Source organism: Narcine bancroftii, chromosome 6 (assembly GCF_036971445.1).
Source record: "Narcine bancroftii isolate sNarBan1 chromosome 6, sNarBan1.hap1, whole genome shotgun sequence".
In the NCBI taxonomy this organism is placed as follows: Eukaryota; Metazoa; Chordata; class Chondrichthyes; order Torpediniformes; family Narcinidae; genus Narcine; species Narcine bancroftii.
In genome coordinates, this window is record NC_091474.1 from 93,145,838 (window position 1) to 93,163,670 (window position 17,833).

Genomic DNA, 17,833 nt, shown 5'->3' on the forward strand with positions numbered 1-17,833 from the left:
GAAGCAGCGGGCCGGCCCAAGAGGGGAGCGGGGGCGGACCGGGTGAGGAGGGCCCGTGCGGGGGGGGGGGGGGAAGAGCGAGAGAGCGAGAGCGCGGCGTCCCGTCGTCCCGTCGTCCCGTCGTCCCGTCGTCCCGTCGTCCCGTCCCGTCGTCCCGTCCCGTCGTCCCGTCGTCCCGTCCCGTCGTCCCGTCCCGTCCCGTCGTCCCGTCCCGTCCCGTCGTCCCGTCCCGTCCCGTGACGGGAGGGGGGGAGGGGGGAGGTAGGGTTAGGAGGGGGGAGGTAGGGTTAGGAGGGGGAGGTAGGGTTAGGAGGGGGAGGTAGGGTTAGGAGGGGGAGGTAGGGTTAGGAGGGGGAGGTAGGGTTAGGAGGGGGGAGGTAGGGTTAGGAGGGGGGAGGTAGGGTTAGGAGGGGGGAGGTAGGGTTAGGAGGGGGGAGGTAGGGTTAGGAGGGGGGAGGTAGGGTTAGGAGGGGGGAGGTAGGGTTAGGAGGGGGGAGGTAGGGTTAGGAGGGGGGAGGTAGGGTTAGGAGGGGGGAGGTAGGGTTAGGAGGGGGGAGGTAGGGTTAGGAGGGGGGAGGTAGGGTTAGGAGGGGGGAGGTAGGGTTAGGAGGGGGGAGGTAGGGTTAGGAGGGGGGAGGTAGGGTTAGGAGGGGGGAGGTAGGGTTAGGAGGGGGGAGGTAGGGTTAGGAGGGGGGAGGTAGGGTTAGGAGGGGGGAGGTAGGGTTAGGAGGGGGGAGGTAGGGTTAGGAGGGGGGAGGGAGGGGAGGAGCATTCTGTTTCGGAGGAGGGCGAGGTGTCCTATCCCTGGGGAGAAGGGGGTGGACGTCCTGTTCTGTCCCGTCCTGTCCTGTCCCGTCCTGGGGAGGAGTAGGAGGAGGGGTGTTCTGTTCTTGGGGAGGGGGGGGAGGCGGTGGGTGCAGCTCATCCCGGGTGAGATGGGAGGGGGATAGCTTCTCATGGGAAGATAGGTGGGGTAGCCCATTCCAGGGAAGGTAGCTGGCCCATCCCAGATGCTGGAGGGGTGAGGGCGACTGGTCCTGTGGGGGGGGGGGGGTGGTGGGAATGAGCCAGGGGAGGGGAGGGTGGAAAGGGCAGTCTCGGGAGCCAGGGAAGGGGGGGGGAAGGGGAGACCCAGGAACCAGGGGAGGGGAGGGTGGAAGGGCAGTCCCGGGAGACAGGGGAGGGGTTGTGCAGTCCTTGGAGGGGGGGTGAGGGCAGTCCGGGATTCAGGGGAGGTGGAGGGGTATGGCCCATGCCTGTGGAATGTTGAGTGTGCCGACTCGACAGTGTGGGACAGGGTATGGGGTTGTGACCCATTTGTTGGGATGAAACGTGCTTCGTGTTGCAATCTGCCTGTGTTGGGATCGGGGGGTGGGGGGGGGGCGGGGTGGAGCTGGTGTGGGAAGTGGGGTGTCCCAGATAAGTTCAGCTTGGCACTGTGACAGTGAAGCTGCAGCCTGGACTGGCTTCCTTGTCCTGGTCTGAGGCTTCCCTCTCTAGAGTTGGACCCCAACCTCTGGAGAACTGCAGAAATATTCCCTCGTAAGCCATTTGTGTGGAATTCAGACAGGTTAACAAAAGTCTTACTAGAACTAGCTGATGAAGATTACCTTGGGTTGTCTGGATGTTGCATTCCCACCCATTCATTGGGGCCTCGACTTGTGTGGCAAATTTCTCAATTTTTACTGCTGTTGAATTTAAAAGTGATCTCCTTTTGCTTGGGATACTCTTTTCATATTACTGGAACTTTTTGTAAAACATTTTTAAGTTTATATTGGAGCTTGCACATTTCAATTTTATTAATGAGCCATGTTTCAAGGCTAAAACCAATCCCAAACCAATCTTTGCTTGGCTCCTGCCTCAAACACAGCAAGAAAATCTGGCGCGATTCAGCCACTGTTGTGAGGGCCTCTGGAGTTCATTGTACAGAATGGGGATGAGTTTTACTTCCCCTTTGTTCTGACCACATTAAAACATGATGTTGCATATGTCTTTAGAGGGTTGGTTGAAGGGTTTCATCAGATGGAGGTAATTGTTCCTGATTAAAGGTTTTTGGCTCGAAACATTGACCATATATTGCAGTGGTTCTCAGCCTTTTCTTTTTAATCCCCCATTCATACCACCTTAAGTAATCCCTTAATAACCACAGAGCACCTATGGTTGGTAAGGAATTACATAAGGTGGTATATGAGTGGGAAAAAGAAAGGTTGTGAACCACTGATCTGTTGCCTTCCTTGACCTGCTGAGTTCCTGGAGCATTTTGTTGCTCCTGTCTTCCAGCATTTGCAGTCTCCAGTTGACCTCTGTCCTGCTGCTCCATTGCAGTCTCTTCAAGGAATGCTAACCCTTTAGAAGTCTCCCCATCCCCTTCCCGATGGGTTCAGTGAGAGCCTCACTGACTACTCCCCCTCTGAGATCCCTGCTGCTGTCATGCTCTACAACCTTCCCGATGAAGGATTATCAGCTCAAAACGTGGATGATCTGCTGCCTTCCATGGATGCCACCTGACCTGCTAAGTTTATCCTACACTTTGTGTATTAATCGTTGATTCAAGCTGGATGGTACAGTGTGGGCATCTGTGAGACCTATGTAATATTTAACCTGATATCGCCACCATTTTGTGGGATGTGTTGGAGCGGGGAACTGGAAATGAATTTCTCTGTGTGATTGAAGGAGGCCATGGAGCCTTTCTTGATAATGGTTGCATTGTGAACTCAGGAAAAACTTGATTGCTAGCCTGTCACATGTTGTCTTCCTGTCAAAATTTGGCTCCTGATCTCTTCTGTTCCTGTTTATGACTTGTGTCGTTCTGACAGATGAGTGGGGCCTCAGTGACTGTGAATGGTGCTCCAGGGGAGAATGGGTGTGAGTCGGAGCATGTCTGGGAGCGACCATGGACTTTGGAAGAGATCCATAAAGCCAGCAACAACTGGTCCCTTGGGGCAGATGCTGGGGTAAGTACAGGTTTCAAATGGTGCAGCAGTAATATGGACATGGCTTTTGTTTGAAGTATTGGCTGCATTTGTTTGACAAAGACACACTTGCCCTCCGTCCCTTCTGCAGTTGGACATCATGGTCTCGGAGAGGAAATTAAATAACTCATAGTTACTACAGCATGGAAACAGACCATTTGATCCACCATGTTCCTGCTAACCCATTGGGCTCCCATCTTTGTTACCATATGTTCTCGTGTAATAGTCGAGTTTTAAAGACCATTTTTTAATGTTAAATTTGGGGGGGGGGGGGGTGGGTAACAATGACATGGATTGCTACTTTTGACTGCAAATATCTGTGCCGTTCAAGGTGTCAGGAGTTCCTGTGGGCGGCCACTGGCTGGTAGGTCCGTATTCAGGGTGTATGAAGCTCCGATGGGTAGCTGGGGCTGAGGCGAGTGTCCACGGTTGAGGTGTCGGGAGCCCCATGGGAGGGCGGCCGGGGCCTCGGTGAGAGTCTCCAATTGAGGAGTTCTAATGGGCGGGTGGGGAGGTCAACTTTTACATTCGTAAATAAAGTCATTTTAAAAAATTCTATCTGATAGATTTATCGGCTCCTTGCATATTCCTCTGTTCACCGAAACTTTGGGCAATTCACAGCAGTTAATTAACCTGCCGGCAAGGATATGGGAGGAAAGCAGAACTCAAGTAGGAATCCAACTGCAAAGAGAACAATAGAATGGATCTCCCAGTGGCCACCCATTTCCATTCCCTTGCCTCCATGTCTGTTAGTGGTCTTGTGCACTGTCAGACGAAGACCACCCACAAATTGAAGGGGCAGCACTTCATCTTCCATCTGGGCACCCACCAGTTGGATAGCATTAACATCGACTTCTCCACTCCCCCCCCCCATCTTTTCCCTATGTCTACTTTCCTCCGACTCTTGTGTGTTTTTTAGACGGCAATGCTGGGAAAATCATGGAACAAAAAATGAACATAATTACTGCTGGTGTGGTCGTTCACACTGGGCACCTTTTTAGACTGCAAGTCCCTGAGTTCCACAGTCCCGCCTGGTGTTTGAACATGCAGTAGAGTGGAAGACCATCAACATTTTTTTTCCGATAGTTTTACACTCAAGGCTTCCTCCAAAAAGCTGTAGGTGGTCCTGCAGGATGAATCACAAAGCAGGAATTGACTCCAAATTCCTTTTAGACTCTCCGTGTAGTGACAAAATTCCTTGATTGTGCCATTACTCGCCTGCAGTCTAAAAGCCATACCTGTCTTTTCCCTTTCTCACTCCTTTCATGGAGTCAAAAACAACCCCTCGCCCCCTAATAAATTCTCATCTATCCTCTCTCCTGTCCTCTTGTATCCAATTGACCACTTTTGTCTCTTGGCCTGTATTCCTCCCTCACCCCCCCCATTCTTCTCTTTTCACCAGACTTTTAAAACAGATACCTGTCTGTTTTTTGCTCATTCCTTGAAGGGCTCAGGCCCAAAACGTTGGTAACACATTTCTACTTTCCGTGGATGCTCGAGACTTGAGTTCCTCCAGCATTTCTGTGTTTTTACGGCAGTCACACCGTCTGTGGACTGTTATGTTTCACAACATGTAAATTATGCAAAGCTGGCACCAGAGCTCAGGATTGAACTTGAGTCTCCAGTGTTGTGAGGCAGTGGTTCTACTCGCAATGCCGCTGTGGGATGGGATCTCTGTCAGGATCAGTTACTACTGCAGATGTGACCAATGAACTTGCTACATTCCAGAATTAAAAAGTGGGTGTGACTGTCCCTGACTGCAAGGCGATGTGACTAATTATTGACCTAGTATCCTTTATGGCTAGGCGGCTGGGGTCGAGGTGAGAGCCTGCAGTCAGGGCGTCAGGAGCTGTGTGATGAGATTTGAAATTGATGACAAACCATTCACTTTCAGCAGATTGATGCAGGAGGTTAGTGGGTTGCTGGAGATGGTGGTAGAGATGAGATCTGAGCACTCACCTTTGGGAGTAAAGGACAATGGGGTGCAATGTGGAGGATATTTCACTCTTGAATGTCAGACCTCTTTGCAGGAGTACTGAGCAGCAGTTTGTCTCTCTTGAACTGCTAGTTTGGATGTTTATTGTCTTCTGTTGCCATCAGCTACTTCTATTTCTGCAAGATTTCTCACAGCGGATGTTATCCACCACGCACGAGATTGAGAAGCAGCTCGATGTCCTGATCCAGGACACGAAGGCCACAGACTCCCGTCTCCATAATGTCTTCAATGATTTTTTGATGCTGTCGAACATTCAGTTTATCGAAAATGTGAGTGATGTGTTTGCTGAATTTCCTTGCTTGTCCATCTTCTGAGACGAAGAACCAAAATTAAAGTTCATTCAAGAACGACGGCAATAAGATAGAAAGAGTGCAGAGAAGATTAAATTATATTTTAAATTTAGACATATGACACGGTAACTAGCCATTTTGGCCCACGAGCCCATGCTGCCCAAATTAACCTACACCCCTGGTTAGTTTCAAGCAGTGGGAGGAAACCAGAGCCCCCGGGGAAAACTCACACTGACATGGAGAACCCCTACAGACAGCGCGGGATTCGAACCCCAGTCCCGATCACTGGCGGTGTAAAGGTGTTGCCTGGACTTCAGGAACTGAATTACAGGGAAAGGATAAACAAGTTAGGATTTGGTTCCCTGGAATGTAGAAGAATGAAGGGAGATTTTATATAAGTAATTGAGGTGGATAGACAGAATAAATATAGATAGGCTTTTTCCATTGAAGGTGGGGAGATGCAAACCAGAGGACATGCGTTAAGGGGGAGAAAGGGGAAAAGTTTAGGGGGAACTTCTTTACCCAGAGAATGGTGAGAGTGTGGAACGAGCTGTCAGCTGAAGTGAATGTGTGCTCATTTTTTAACAATTAGGATAAATTTGGACAGGTATATGGATGGGAGGGGTATGGAGGGCTATGGACTGGATGTGGGACATTGGGACTAGGCATAAAAATGGTTCAGCACAGATAGAAGAGCTTGTTTCTGTGCTGTAGTGTTCTATGGTTCTATGTGCGTGTAATAGTCAATACCATGTAAAAGTCAATCCTGCTATTTTTGGCCCTGGCTGCCCACCCATCAGAGCTCCCGACTACAGACTCAGGCCTAGGCCCCAGCCGCACACTCACTGGAGCTCCTGATGCCCTGACTGCAGACTCTCACCTCGACCCCAGCCGCCTAGCCATCAGAGCTCCCGATGCCCTGAAAGTAGATTTACTACCCGGTCTTGGCTGGCCGCCCATTCGAGCTCCTGATGCCCCGATCGACGCAGGTATTCTACTTACTGCAGTCAAAAGTAGTGTGTGTAACAGTCGATCCCTTGAATTTTACCCTAAAAATTGGTCCACAAGATTTGACTATTACATGTATGCATTATAAAAAAGCTAATGTTGCAAAATATGCTGACTTGTAAAAGGCCTTTGAGATGAGCAGTAATACTGATATAATTTTTTTTAAAAAATTTTTTATTTTTCACACCATAAATCACATTAGCCATGATACACACTTTTTCTTTTTCACACATTTACAGTGAATACTGATATAATTGAAGAACAAGTGAACCATAGAGTTTTACTTTGCAGAAACAGTCGATGCCATCCCTGTACTAATCCTGTTTGGCCAACAGGCTGACATGTCCTGATTAAGTGTGTTGTCTAGATGGTTCTTAAATGTTGTAGGTGTACCTGTTTCCTCCACCTCTCCAAATTCGATGTGAAAAATGTTTCCCCCTTCAGAACCCCTCTGAACTTTCTGCATCTCACTTTGTACCTTATATTGCCTTGGGATAGAAATGCTGACTGTTCCCATCGGTCACTCCTTGGCCTCAGTGTGAGTGGGTCTTTCTTTAGGAGGCCTCATCATTTTTCAGCCATCTCAGTGCATATTGAGTGCTAATTTGGGATCGTAGAGTTCAGATTATAATGTTCGATTGCAGCTGGAGGCATTGGCTTTTTATGCGGGTGACCTCTGAATTAATTCCCGGTTTCGTCTGCTCTGGGAGAAAGTAGAATATTTATGTCAGGCCTTTGGTAACCTGGGGTTGTGTACCAAATCCATCCACTGTTATTCCTGCAGCTTTAGCTGCTGTTATTGGGCGATGTTTAGTGTGCGAGTTCTGAATGACGCAGCACACGTATTCTGATCTCCTGTGGCTTGACTGAAATTCTGTCGTCTCACTTATTTGCAGAGAGTGTATGATGAGGAAGTGGAAGAGGCAGTTAAGCCAGAAAGTGGAGGCAAACCAACTGAAGTGGTATGTAGCAGCACGACTTGTCAAAGTTACTTTTCATTTACCTTCAGAATGGGGGGGGGGAGAAATGTTAGCAGTTCCAACCCAATATTGTTTTAGTACTAATGTATTTTGAGCTGTCAGTGTGTTACCTGGCCCTGCACTGATTACTTCAGTCATGCTGTGTCCTTCCCAGCATAGCAGTAGGTTGTTGCAATTAACATTTGACTCCCTGGACTTGGGCTGAGATATGGATTTCCTTCTGCAACCTGTTGTTTCTCGTCATTAGTCTCCTGGAAGGTCCATTAACACATTTGGGCTGAGTATCAAACAGCAACATTTGCAAAGTTGCAACTCAGAATTGATTTCCAGCACCACTCTGGCTGATGCACGGCATTGGCCAAATTTTGAAAGTTATCATTTTGAAGTTTCTCAAAAGTGACATGGCATTTAGAGCGCTGTTGTGCAATTAAGTGGTGCGGTGGTTTTGAATGGCAGTTTTGATCATTAATGAACGCACTCCTTAAAGCACGGGCTTTGATGTTTGCCTGCCGCAGGAGCGAACACGGGAGCAGAAGGAGGCAGAATTGATTGGCAAGGTGCAGGAAGCTGTGCGCCATGGCCTGAAGGTTCTGGACTCCGCCTTTGAGCAGCTGGATATTAAAGCAGGAGACTCTGACTCGGAAGATGAAGAGGCAACCGAGAGGGGGGAGCATCTTCTGGAACCCAAGGTGAATGGCGATGGGAGAAGGAGAACATGTTGGCAGCTTATTGAACCCCCAATGCCAAACTATGTTGCAAGTTCACTGCGGTGGTAAATTGTCTTGCGTGTGGCTTTGCTTCAGTTTATTGTCAAACTTAGCAGGTCAAACAATGTTCTCGACAACAAAGATAATCAATGTTTTGGGCTTGAGCCCTTTCTCAAGGTTTGGAAAAATATCACAGGTACCCGAACCAAATGGTGGGAGGGGGGAGGAGTACGGTCCCAAAGGAGGTCATGTGGATAAGAAAGGGAGGGGCAGCAGCAAGCAGAGGGAGGAAGGATGGCCCTGTGAGTAGAGAGGGGAGGGGCTGGAGAGCTCAAGGAAAGAAGACAAAAGGGAAGGGAGGGAGAATAGAGAGTAGGTGAGCAGAAACTGGCAAAGTCGATATTAATGCAATCCGGCTGGAGAGCGTAGAGATGGAAAATCAGGTGTTGTTGACCTGCTGAGTTTCTCCAGTTGAGTTTTACTTCAACCATGGTGTTTTACCTCCTTAACATTTTTCTTAACTTGGATGCTATGTACATTTTCCTTGCAAAACATAGCATTGGACCCCAGCATCTACAGACTTCCTTATTCAACTCCACAAAACTCCCGATGGTCTTTTTTTTGGGGGTAAATGAACAGTTCATAAACCTTTTGGATGTGAGTGACACCAGAAAAGCTGAATTTAATTGTGAGGGCTTGCCATCAAAGTCTGCGGTCTCTGAGGGGCGGTTACCCCCGAATGCTTCTTAGAAGGTGGGTGAAGGGAAAGTCACATGACCAAGTCCCGGAGATCATGCAAAGCTGTGGTCTGAGTCTACTAGTGGTTTGAGGCTTTGAGTCACTTTGGATGACATCAAGGTACCGGAGTTGTTTCATCCATGCAAATAATGAGATTAAATTCCACCCCAGAGCTGAACCCTCGTGTTCCAAGCCCTGAACCATTTGTGACAGTGCATCGACCCTGTATCCTCCTTGTGACAAAGTGCCATCGTTTATTGTCTCCAATGGAAGCAAGTCAGCAGACCTGTTGCCATCACAGACATGAAAGTCTGGAGACACCGTGATTGAAGTAAAAACACAATGCTGGAGAAACTCAGCAGATCAAACTGTGAACTTTATACAGCAAAGTTAAAGATACATAATCAATGTATCGGGCTTGAGCCCTTCATCAAGGTACGAGCAAAATGTAGGCAGCCACCACCCCTCCCACCATTTTGTTCAGATGGCTGCCTACATTTTGCTCATACTTTGATGAAGGGCTCAAGCCCAACATGTTGATTATCTATCTTTATCTGTGCTACATAAAGAACACATCTGCTGAGTTTCTCCAGCATTGTATTTTTACCGTTTGTCATCACAACATTTCTATCATTTCAACGGTAAAAATAGCCATATTCACAGAGCATTGTTTAGGATTTCAGTGGGCCTAATTGTGCTTGGACTCCAACAAAATCCTTCTGAGGTCTTAACGAAAGTGCAGCAGTGCACATACTGGAAGTTCACCGAAATAACAATCTGCCAACTCGAGAATTCATTTCTGTGATGTTGCCAAAGGGATAAATTACCCAGGGCACTAGAAAAAATTATCATCTTCCAGGGGGTGGAATGGAATAATTTACCTTTGCCTGAGGGTGCAGATGAAGTGTTTGAAAGGGTCACCCAAATGTCAGTACCTCCTTTGCCCACTCAAGTGCCAACAGAGATTGGGAAGTTTCAAGTTGCTTTCACATATTCATTTCAAGTTGTCTCTTCATCAATGTTCGGTAATGTAATTGCGCTCAAGAGAAGAATGAAATTAAAATGAATATCTTCCCAAGGATAAAATACCTATTCCAATCGTTACCAATTCACCTGACAGAGAAATTCTTCAAGGAGCTAAAGAAAATAATAATGAAATTCTTATGGAAAGGGGATAGCGCTAGATAAATTAACAAAATGGTACAACAAGGGGGCTTACAGCTACCAAACTTTAAGAATTACTGTAGAGCAGCACAATTAAGATATCTATTAGATTTTTATCAAACAAGGGAAAAACCAGATTAGAGCTAGATAAAATAGGGGAGAAGGTACCTGAACATATACTATATAAGTGGGATGAAAAGCTGGTGCAACATGGGAATTCACCAGTACTGCACCATCTGCTCAACATTTGGAAGAAAATTCACGTAGAAAGGAAAAAAACAAATGATCAACGACCAAAATTAATATTGACGCAAAATCAACTAATCCCCTTCACAATAGATAACCTTCCCTTTAGAGAATGGGGGAGAAAAGGGATCAAAAGAATAGAAAATTGTTTTTCGGGAAATAAATTATTATCTTTTGAACAAATGAAGTGCAAATATGGTATAACTCATGTTACAATGTTTGCATACCAACGGAAAACCTACTTGAAGGACAAATTGGGAAGCAGGCTGAGGTTACGAGAAGAAAGCAATTTTGAATATGTGATTACAGACACAATGATAATTAAAAGATTTATAACAAACATGTACATCAAACTGCAAGAGAATGAGGAAACAAGCTGTAAACCCAAACAAAAATGGGAACAAGATCTAAACAAAGATAAAGAATGAAACATGGGAAAAGCTATGCTCCGGAACTATGAGAAATACAATAAACACGAGGTTACGCATGATACAATATAATTGGTTACACAGGCTATACACCAGGCCCAAAAAGTTAAATAAATGGGACCCAACAGTATCAGATAGATGTTTTCGCTGTAAGAAGGAAACGGGAACAACAGTACATGTGAGAAAGTGGAAAAGGTTTGGGAAGATCTAAATCAGGTATTAAATAAAATCTTAAAAAGCAACATACCAAAAAATCCAGAGATCTTTCTTCTAAGTAATATAAGAAGTAAAGAACTTGGCCTCGATTTGGATGGAGCACAAAAAAGATTTATTATGATAGCCTTAGCTGTAGCAAAAAAATGTATAATGTCAACCTGGAAATCAGAAGATAGCCTGAGAATACAGCAATGGTACATAGAAATGAATAAATGTATTCCATTGGAAAAAAATAACATATAATGTAAGAAATAACATCACAGTATTCGAACAAATTTGGGAACCGTACATGGAACATAACAGAGAAGTCCTACCACGGACCTTCACCACCTAAAATGACAGAAGGAGAAGACGGCGAAATGAACTGACCCAGTGTGTAAAAGTAGATGACACAAATTATTTTCATTGTGTGATGACATTGTTTAATGGGTTTAATGTATCATTAATGTTGAACGTTGAGTGGATGGGGAGGGGGGGTGAAGGAGGGAGGGGGGGGAAGGGAGAAAATGACACTGTATATTCAAGAGGGAAATGTTTGTGTATTTTGGTCAGTATGGTTCATAGTGTGAAAAAATATATAATTTAAAAAAAAAGAGAAGAATGAAATTGATCAGCTATATTAATTCTGTTGCTCACAGGATCTCTACGTAGATAGGCCCCTGCCCTATATCATTGGATCTCAGCAGTTTATGGAAGAGGAAGATGTTGGCCTGGGGGATCTTTCCAGTGAAGGTACAAAATTTTAAATGTTTACGTACAGCATGGCCCATGACCCCCACTTAACCTACAGCTCCTGTATATTTTGAAGGGAGGGGAGCATCTGGAGTAAACCCACACAGACATGGAAGAGCATACAAATCCTGACAGACAGCAGAGGAAGAAATCCATAGTGAAAGAGAAACGGACTCTTATTAAATAACCCAAATACAGCAATCCACTTGAAAATACTCAGTTAAGAGTCAAATATGTTGTTGTTTACAGATAGTGGTTAATATAAATCCTTGCCTTTAGCCTGTAAGGAGTTTGTACGCTCTCCCTGTGACTGCATGGATTTCCTCCAGGTGCCCTTCCCACATTCCCAAGACGTGCTGGGCTAGTAGGTTAATTTGGGTGTATTTGGCCAGCATGGGCTCCTGGGCTGAAGGGCCTGTTAACCAGGCTGTAAATCTAAATTTTGGATAAAAAAGAGCAGCCCTGAGCTTAGTTCCGGTCCATACCCCCAGAACATAGCAAACGGAAATGACTTCCGACGGAAGACCATTGGCCGGGACTTGCGACTGATGTGTGTTTCTAGCACATTTATTGAAGACTTTTGCCATCTGTTTTTTCAGCTCTTGCTGTTTTGAATTGCTTAGAGTCGAACGTCACTCTGATACCTCTTTGAAACTTCTGTGGGGCCACATTTTGGGTTTGCTGCGCTCTTTCTTCTTGCGTTGCACTCATTACCTCTAAACACGATAATGGAAGTTCCGCAGGAGAGCAAAATTCCCCCTGGCAGATTGGAAGTTGGTTGTGGAAATCACACTTTTTTCCAACCACTTTTCACATGGACCAGGGTTGCCTTTCCTTGATATTTCTTGTAACAGTAACTCTGTTCAACCTTGCCTTGTGAACTCTGCCTTTGCACGTGTTTCTCCTGCAGGATTTCTCATCATTTTCTGTTTTGCGCAGAGTCTGTGGACAGTGAACGGGGAAGTGTTGCTGAGAGTGAAGAGGATGTGAGAGAAAAAGAGGTTTGTTTATAAACTTTCAGTTACTGGCACGACCCACATATTGAGCAGATAGAACGCTAGAGCACAGAAATGGGCCCTTTGGCCCATCCGAGATGGGCTGAACTATCATTTTGCCTTCTCTCACTGATCATAGCCCTCCACACCACTCCCATCCAAATTGTTCTCGTCGAAACCGAGCTCGCATTCACCACTTCAGCTGGCAGCTCGTTCCATATTCTCTCCACCTGTATTGCAGGAGTTTTCCGTTGTCACGTTGCAGATGTGATGCTCTCTGGCACCACGGTTCCCAGCAGCGATTGAAGTCAAGGGTGTGTTTAGTTCAGTGTTGACTTTCTAACAGGATCTCACCTACTCTCAAAGGTTTGTCGACTGTTGAGATGGGAATGCTCTCACTCAGCACGTCTCCTCCTGCAGTCCCCCAAATCAGGAAATAACTTCCAAGAATCTCATCTGAGATGAAATTGAGTGACCATCTCCAATGTTGCACTATTAATTGCCACCTTGATATAAGAGGCTTTTTATTTTCAATGTGAAAGGCTACACTTGCAGCAGAATGCATTGTTGATGGAGGATGCATTTCTCTGACCTTAAGATTCCTTGACATGGACTCTTAGGTCTGTATGTCTAAATTTAAAAAAAATAAAGTTCAACTTTATTATCATCTGCCTTTGCAAAGACCACCAATCAAAACAGAGCTTCTCTGGACACACAACTCAGAGCCGATAATCACATATGTCATATCAATGTGTAACTGTTTTGGGATGACTTGCTCAGTGGCAGGGATTCTGTTCAGAGCCTGTGGGAAGAAGCTATTTCCCAGCCTGGCAGTCGTGATTTTGAAGCTAATTTACCTCCTTCCTGATGGTAGTGGGTCAAAGACACTGTGTGCTGGAGAAAAAGGGTCAATAATTCTTTGAGCCCTCTTTAAACAGTAAAGGGAGATACCAATGATTTTTCTCAGCCATTTTGATGTTTGAATTGCCTTTTGGACCGGTGCTTTACAGCTCCAATATCACACAATGATGCAGCTGGGCAGGACACCCTTAAATGTAAGATATAATTGTTGATGGCTCTAAATGCTCTATAATCCTCTTTGTTTGTAACGACTGATACAGGAGTCTGATGATGACTTCGATGATGAAAATGGAGAGGACGAAGAAAAGTTGTCAAAGTCAATCCCAGTAAGTCCTCCTAGTTATCTGGATTCTTGTGGCATGTTTGAAGTTGTGGACTGATGTGGACCTATTGTTTTTGTTCATCCTGCTCCCTGCCCCCACAAACCACGCTTGCTTCATTTATTTATAACTGATCATAATTCAAACATTGTGCACAGTTTCTTTGCTGGCCTTGGGGGCATGTGCACCAGCATGGGCGAACAGGACAGTTGGCAGCTTAGATTGATCTCGGGTGTACAAATGGTTGGATCTCACTTGGGTATCACTCTTGTCACTTGGCCTCCCAAAATGGGGAAAGATAGAGAATAATTTTCTGCAAGATGAGGTTGCCTTTGGATATCTGTGTGTTCTCAGTCGATGGGTGAACATTTAAACATTAGGTAAATATCTCGGTTTAAATTTCTTTCACACCTTCGTCTCTTCAGGTATCTGTAACCTCATCAAAGCCAACACCCCTTGAAGGTGATGGAATTCGTTTATTATCATCCCTTCTCCGGTTCTCGGTACAAAAACAATCAATCATGCATATAGGCATAACACACATGCAGACAAATGATACACATGCAGTCCACATGTTTAACAATATTTTATATAAATAGTAGTCTTGGAGGGTTTGTATGAGCAGTTCTTTCAGTCATTCCATAGTCCTACTGCCCGTGGGAAGAAGCTGTTCCTCTGATACTCTTTCCCGACGGGAGCAGCTGGAACATGCTGGGTGCGGGCTGACTGGGGTCCTCAATGATTTTGCATGCCCTCTTCAGGTGACGATCCTGGTAGATCACATCGATGGAGGGGAGAGAGACTTCAGTGATCCTCTCTGGTTAAAATCCAAGACTAAACCATTCAACTTCCTCATTCTCGTGTTGCTGATCCTTGAGAACCTCTTCACTCCAGCTTTTTTGAGACCTGCATTAATTTCTTTGCCTGTTGCCTTAAATCCCGCGGATGGTGAATGGATGAATGTTCGTGTTGCAGAAGCAGCAGTTTGTCAGTGATGAGGAAGATGACGACTCTGATTTGTTTCATGAATCTGAGAAGGAGAACGATGAGGGAATTCTGACAAGCTCGGTGAGGCACTTCAGTTTAATTACGTTATACAGACCAGCAAGACCTTGAAGCTTTCCTTCAGATGGTAATATCATGTGCCTTTTGATGCAGAAAAGAATGGGACAGATTTCCTTTGCAGAAGAACTAGCAGCACGAATCCAAGAAGGAAGCCCAGATGAAGATAGATCATGTAATTATCACTTGATGTCTTCGGGGATGTAGAGAGCAGATTGATTGGTAACTCTGTGACTCCCTGTGTCCACTCATCCCTTCTCACTAATCGCCAACCTTGGCACCTTTCCCCTGTGGCCACAGGAAGTGCCCCACCTGAACCTTAAACCACCATTGGGACCCCAAAACAGTACTGTCAAATGAAGCAACACTTGTGGGTCTTTGCGAGTCATGTACTGCATCTGGTGCTCCTGCTGTGGCCGCCTTCACATTGGACAGACTGGAGAGATCTCCCTGTGGCCAACCATTTCAATTCTGCGCTGCACTCCCTCTCTCCATGGCTTTGTGCACTGGCAAACCAAGGCCACCTGTAAATTGAAGGAGCAACATCTAATGCTTCGTCTGGGCGGTCTCCAACCGGATGGTATTAACATCGACTTTTCTGGTCACTGCCAGCCCACTCCCTGTTCTCCCTCTGTCTCCTTTCCACCACCTCTTCAGCCCTCTCCATTCACAGAGACATTCCTCCTCCCTGTGTTTGCTGGTCTTTGTCCTCTGCTGGGCCTGTGTTCCTCCTCTTGCCCCTCCCCCATTATTTTGTTTGTGCACCTGCCGACATTTTACAGCCTTGATGAAGGGCTGGAGCTCGAAACGTTAGTTGTGTATCTTTTCTATATAAGGCGTGCTATTTGTCCTGCTGAGTTTCTCCAGCATTGTGTTTTTTAATTGATTGAGAACAGTTTTAAATTTTATATTTTTAGACATACAGCACTGTAACAAGGCCATTTAGATTCACGAGCCCATGCTACCCAATTGACCGAAAATTCCCCAGTGTGTTTCAAACAATGGGAGGAAACCAGAGTGCCCCCCCCCCCCCCGGGGAAAACCCACACAGACACAGCGAGAATGTACATACAGTGTGGGCTTCGAATCCCGGTCCCAATTACTGGCGCCTTAACAGCGTTGTGCTAACCGTGCCACCCCTTTGTTGCTGTGAAGCAATAGTTTTTTTTATTATGCTTGCCTCCATGTTCTGTTGTAATTCTTAATCTTTCCACAGCTTTAACATCTCATGGGTCAACAGCTAAAAGTCAAGTAAAGACAAAGAAGGAAACCCAAAAAGCTAAACAACAAGGTAAGTGGATTTCAACCCAATGGTTAGGACTGAGTGTCATTCTATTTTGAGGCCACTGCACATCATGGAAACAGGCCCTTCAGTCCATCCACCAATTCTCTGATGGTCGTCAAGAACTGATTTTCAGTAATTCCATTTTATTTTCACTTACCCCATCAATTCCCACCCACCTTCACCCCCTGCCCCCCCCAAGCTTAAAGGGTTTATCCGTTTCTCCTTTATTAAGGGAATTTATCTGGCAAGTTGACCAACACCTTTCTCTGCAGTTATTGCCAGCCTCAGTGATTATTACAGGCAACCTGGAACAGGGCACAGTGTACTGTGGTGAAGCTCAGTGGGCCCAGTCAAGACCAAATAAGAGTCCAGGGTGAATGATTTCAGAATGGAAATCAGTATTTTCTGAGAAATTTATTCTTGGCTCAGATATACTGATTTGCACAGAATTGAGTTCATAAATTGGACCAAATTGAGAATATGGTAAACTGGATGTGAGTGTCAGCTTTTGTGTACAACATTTTGTATGTTAGTACAGGTACACAATCCTTTATCCGGACATCTAAAATCCGGGGGGAGAAACGGCAGTGTGACTTGGGTTAGCAGGGGTAGAGAGACGGCTGCGCGACTTGTGTGGGAGGGGGTGGGGTGAGAGAGACGCCAGTGCGACTCAGGTGGGCGAGGGGGGGAGAGACGCCAGCGCAACTGGAAGGGGGTGGATACAGCAGCACAATTCGGGTGGGCTCAAATCTGGGGAAGCTGGCTTTTTTCTGAAATCCAGAAAAATCTGAACTTCGGACACACTGTCCTCCAAGGGTTCCAGATAACAATTGTGTACCTGTAGTTAACAGTAATGTAATCAATCTAAACATGTGAGAAAGGGTTTGAATGGGTTAGTAAGATCCCTTGCATTTGTGGCCCCAGGTTGCAGCTCAGCTATTGTTATCACGTGGTACTTGTGTTGCATTTTCTCAACTTTCATGATGGCCGATGCTTGAGGTGACGTTTACTCTCTGATGAAAATAACAAGGTGATTGAATGAAGTGGCTTTAATGTGCACTAAATCACAGCCTCGTACTCCACTTGGTTTCAGCATCCCATTGTCATGCAGTGAAAATCTGGGTACCGCTGTCGTATTCCAATACAATTTCCAATTATATTTGTTGCCTTTGCGTACCTCCTGTAAATTATTTCTATTGCCAGCAAACAATGCCCCTTCCAGACATATTTCGTTGCGAAGCGTGGAATCTCTTGTTCAACTATGACAAGCACCTGGTTCACGCTAACCTGATGGACTTCTGTTTCATGTGTCAGAAGAAGGCAACTTGTTCGGCTCTGAGTATGCTGACGAAGATGAGGACTACTCTCCATTTTGCAGCAAGAGTGGCCTCTTCAGCGGAGGGAAGGGTCTTTTTGACGACGACGAGGTTGGTAGTGACCGTTTAAAACTCAGATAAAGATCTCACAGTTATTCCTTTGCGAATTCTCTGTGTGCAGAGCATTGTAAGAGCTGATGGTTCAGCATGCTTCCACTCCACCTCAGGAGCAGGGAATGAATCCTCGTGGCTGACCCTATACGCCAATAGTTCTCAACATTTAATCAGATATATTCTGGAGGTGAGGGGAATAAACAGATTCTTGATTCCTGGCACTGCTCTCGACTCTGGTTGTATTTGATATTTTAAGGGCAAAGGTCCAGATTTCTCACCAGGGGTTCAATGAAAGTGGAGGTTGCCAGGAGGTTAGGAGTCACTGAAGAGATAGTTGTTGAATGGAAAGGACCTAGGTCGCAGGGTTGATTGAAATCACAAACATTAACACCACTTCATTTTT

The 17,833-nt window shown here is 45.8% G+C and overlaps 1 protein-coding gene across 1 annotated transcript in view; it reads left to right on the forward strand.

Annotated features, from left to right (window-relative positions):
• The first annotated feature begins 1,404 nt into the window (after positions 1-1,404).
• Positions 1,405-17,833, forward strand: part of washc2c (WASH complex subunit 2C) — a 64,297-nt gene continuing 47,868 nt past the window's right edge. Inside the window, 11 exon segments of the mRNA XM_069888076.1 lie at positions 1,405-2,954; positions 5,073-5,237; positions 7,163-7,228; positions 7,762-7,935; positions 11,384-11,477; positions 12,417-12,478; positions 13,594-13,659; positions 14,629-14,721; positions 14,812-14,890; positions 15,932-16,006; positions 17,315-17,427. Of these exon segments, the coding sequence (XP_069744177.1) occupies positions 2,817-2,954; positions 5,073-5,237; positions 7,163-7,228; positions 7,762-7,935; positions 11,384-11,477; positions 12,417-12,478; positions 13,594-13,659; positions 14,629-14,721; positions 14,812-14,890; positions 15,932-16,006; positions 17,315-17,427 (1,125 nt within the window). The 5' untranslated portion in view covers positions 1,405-2,816.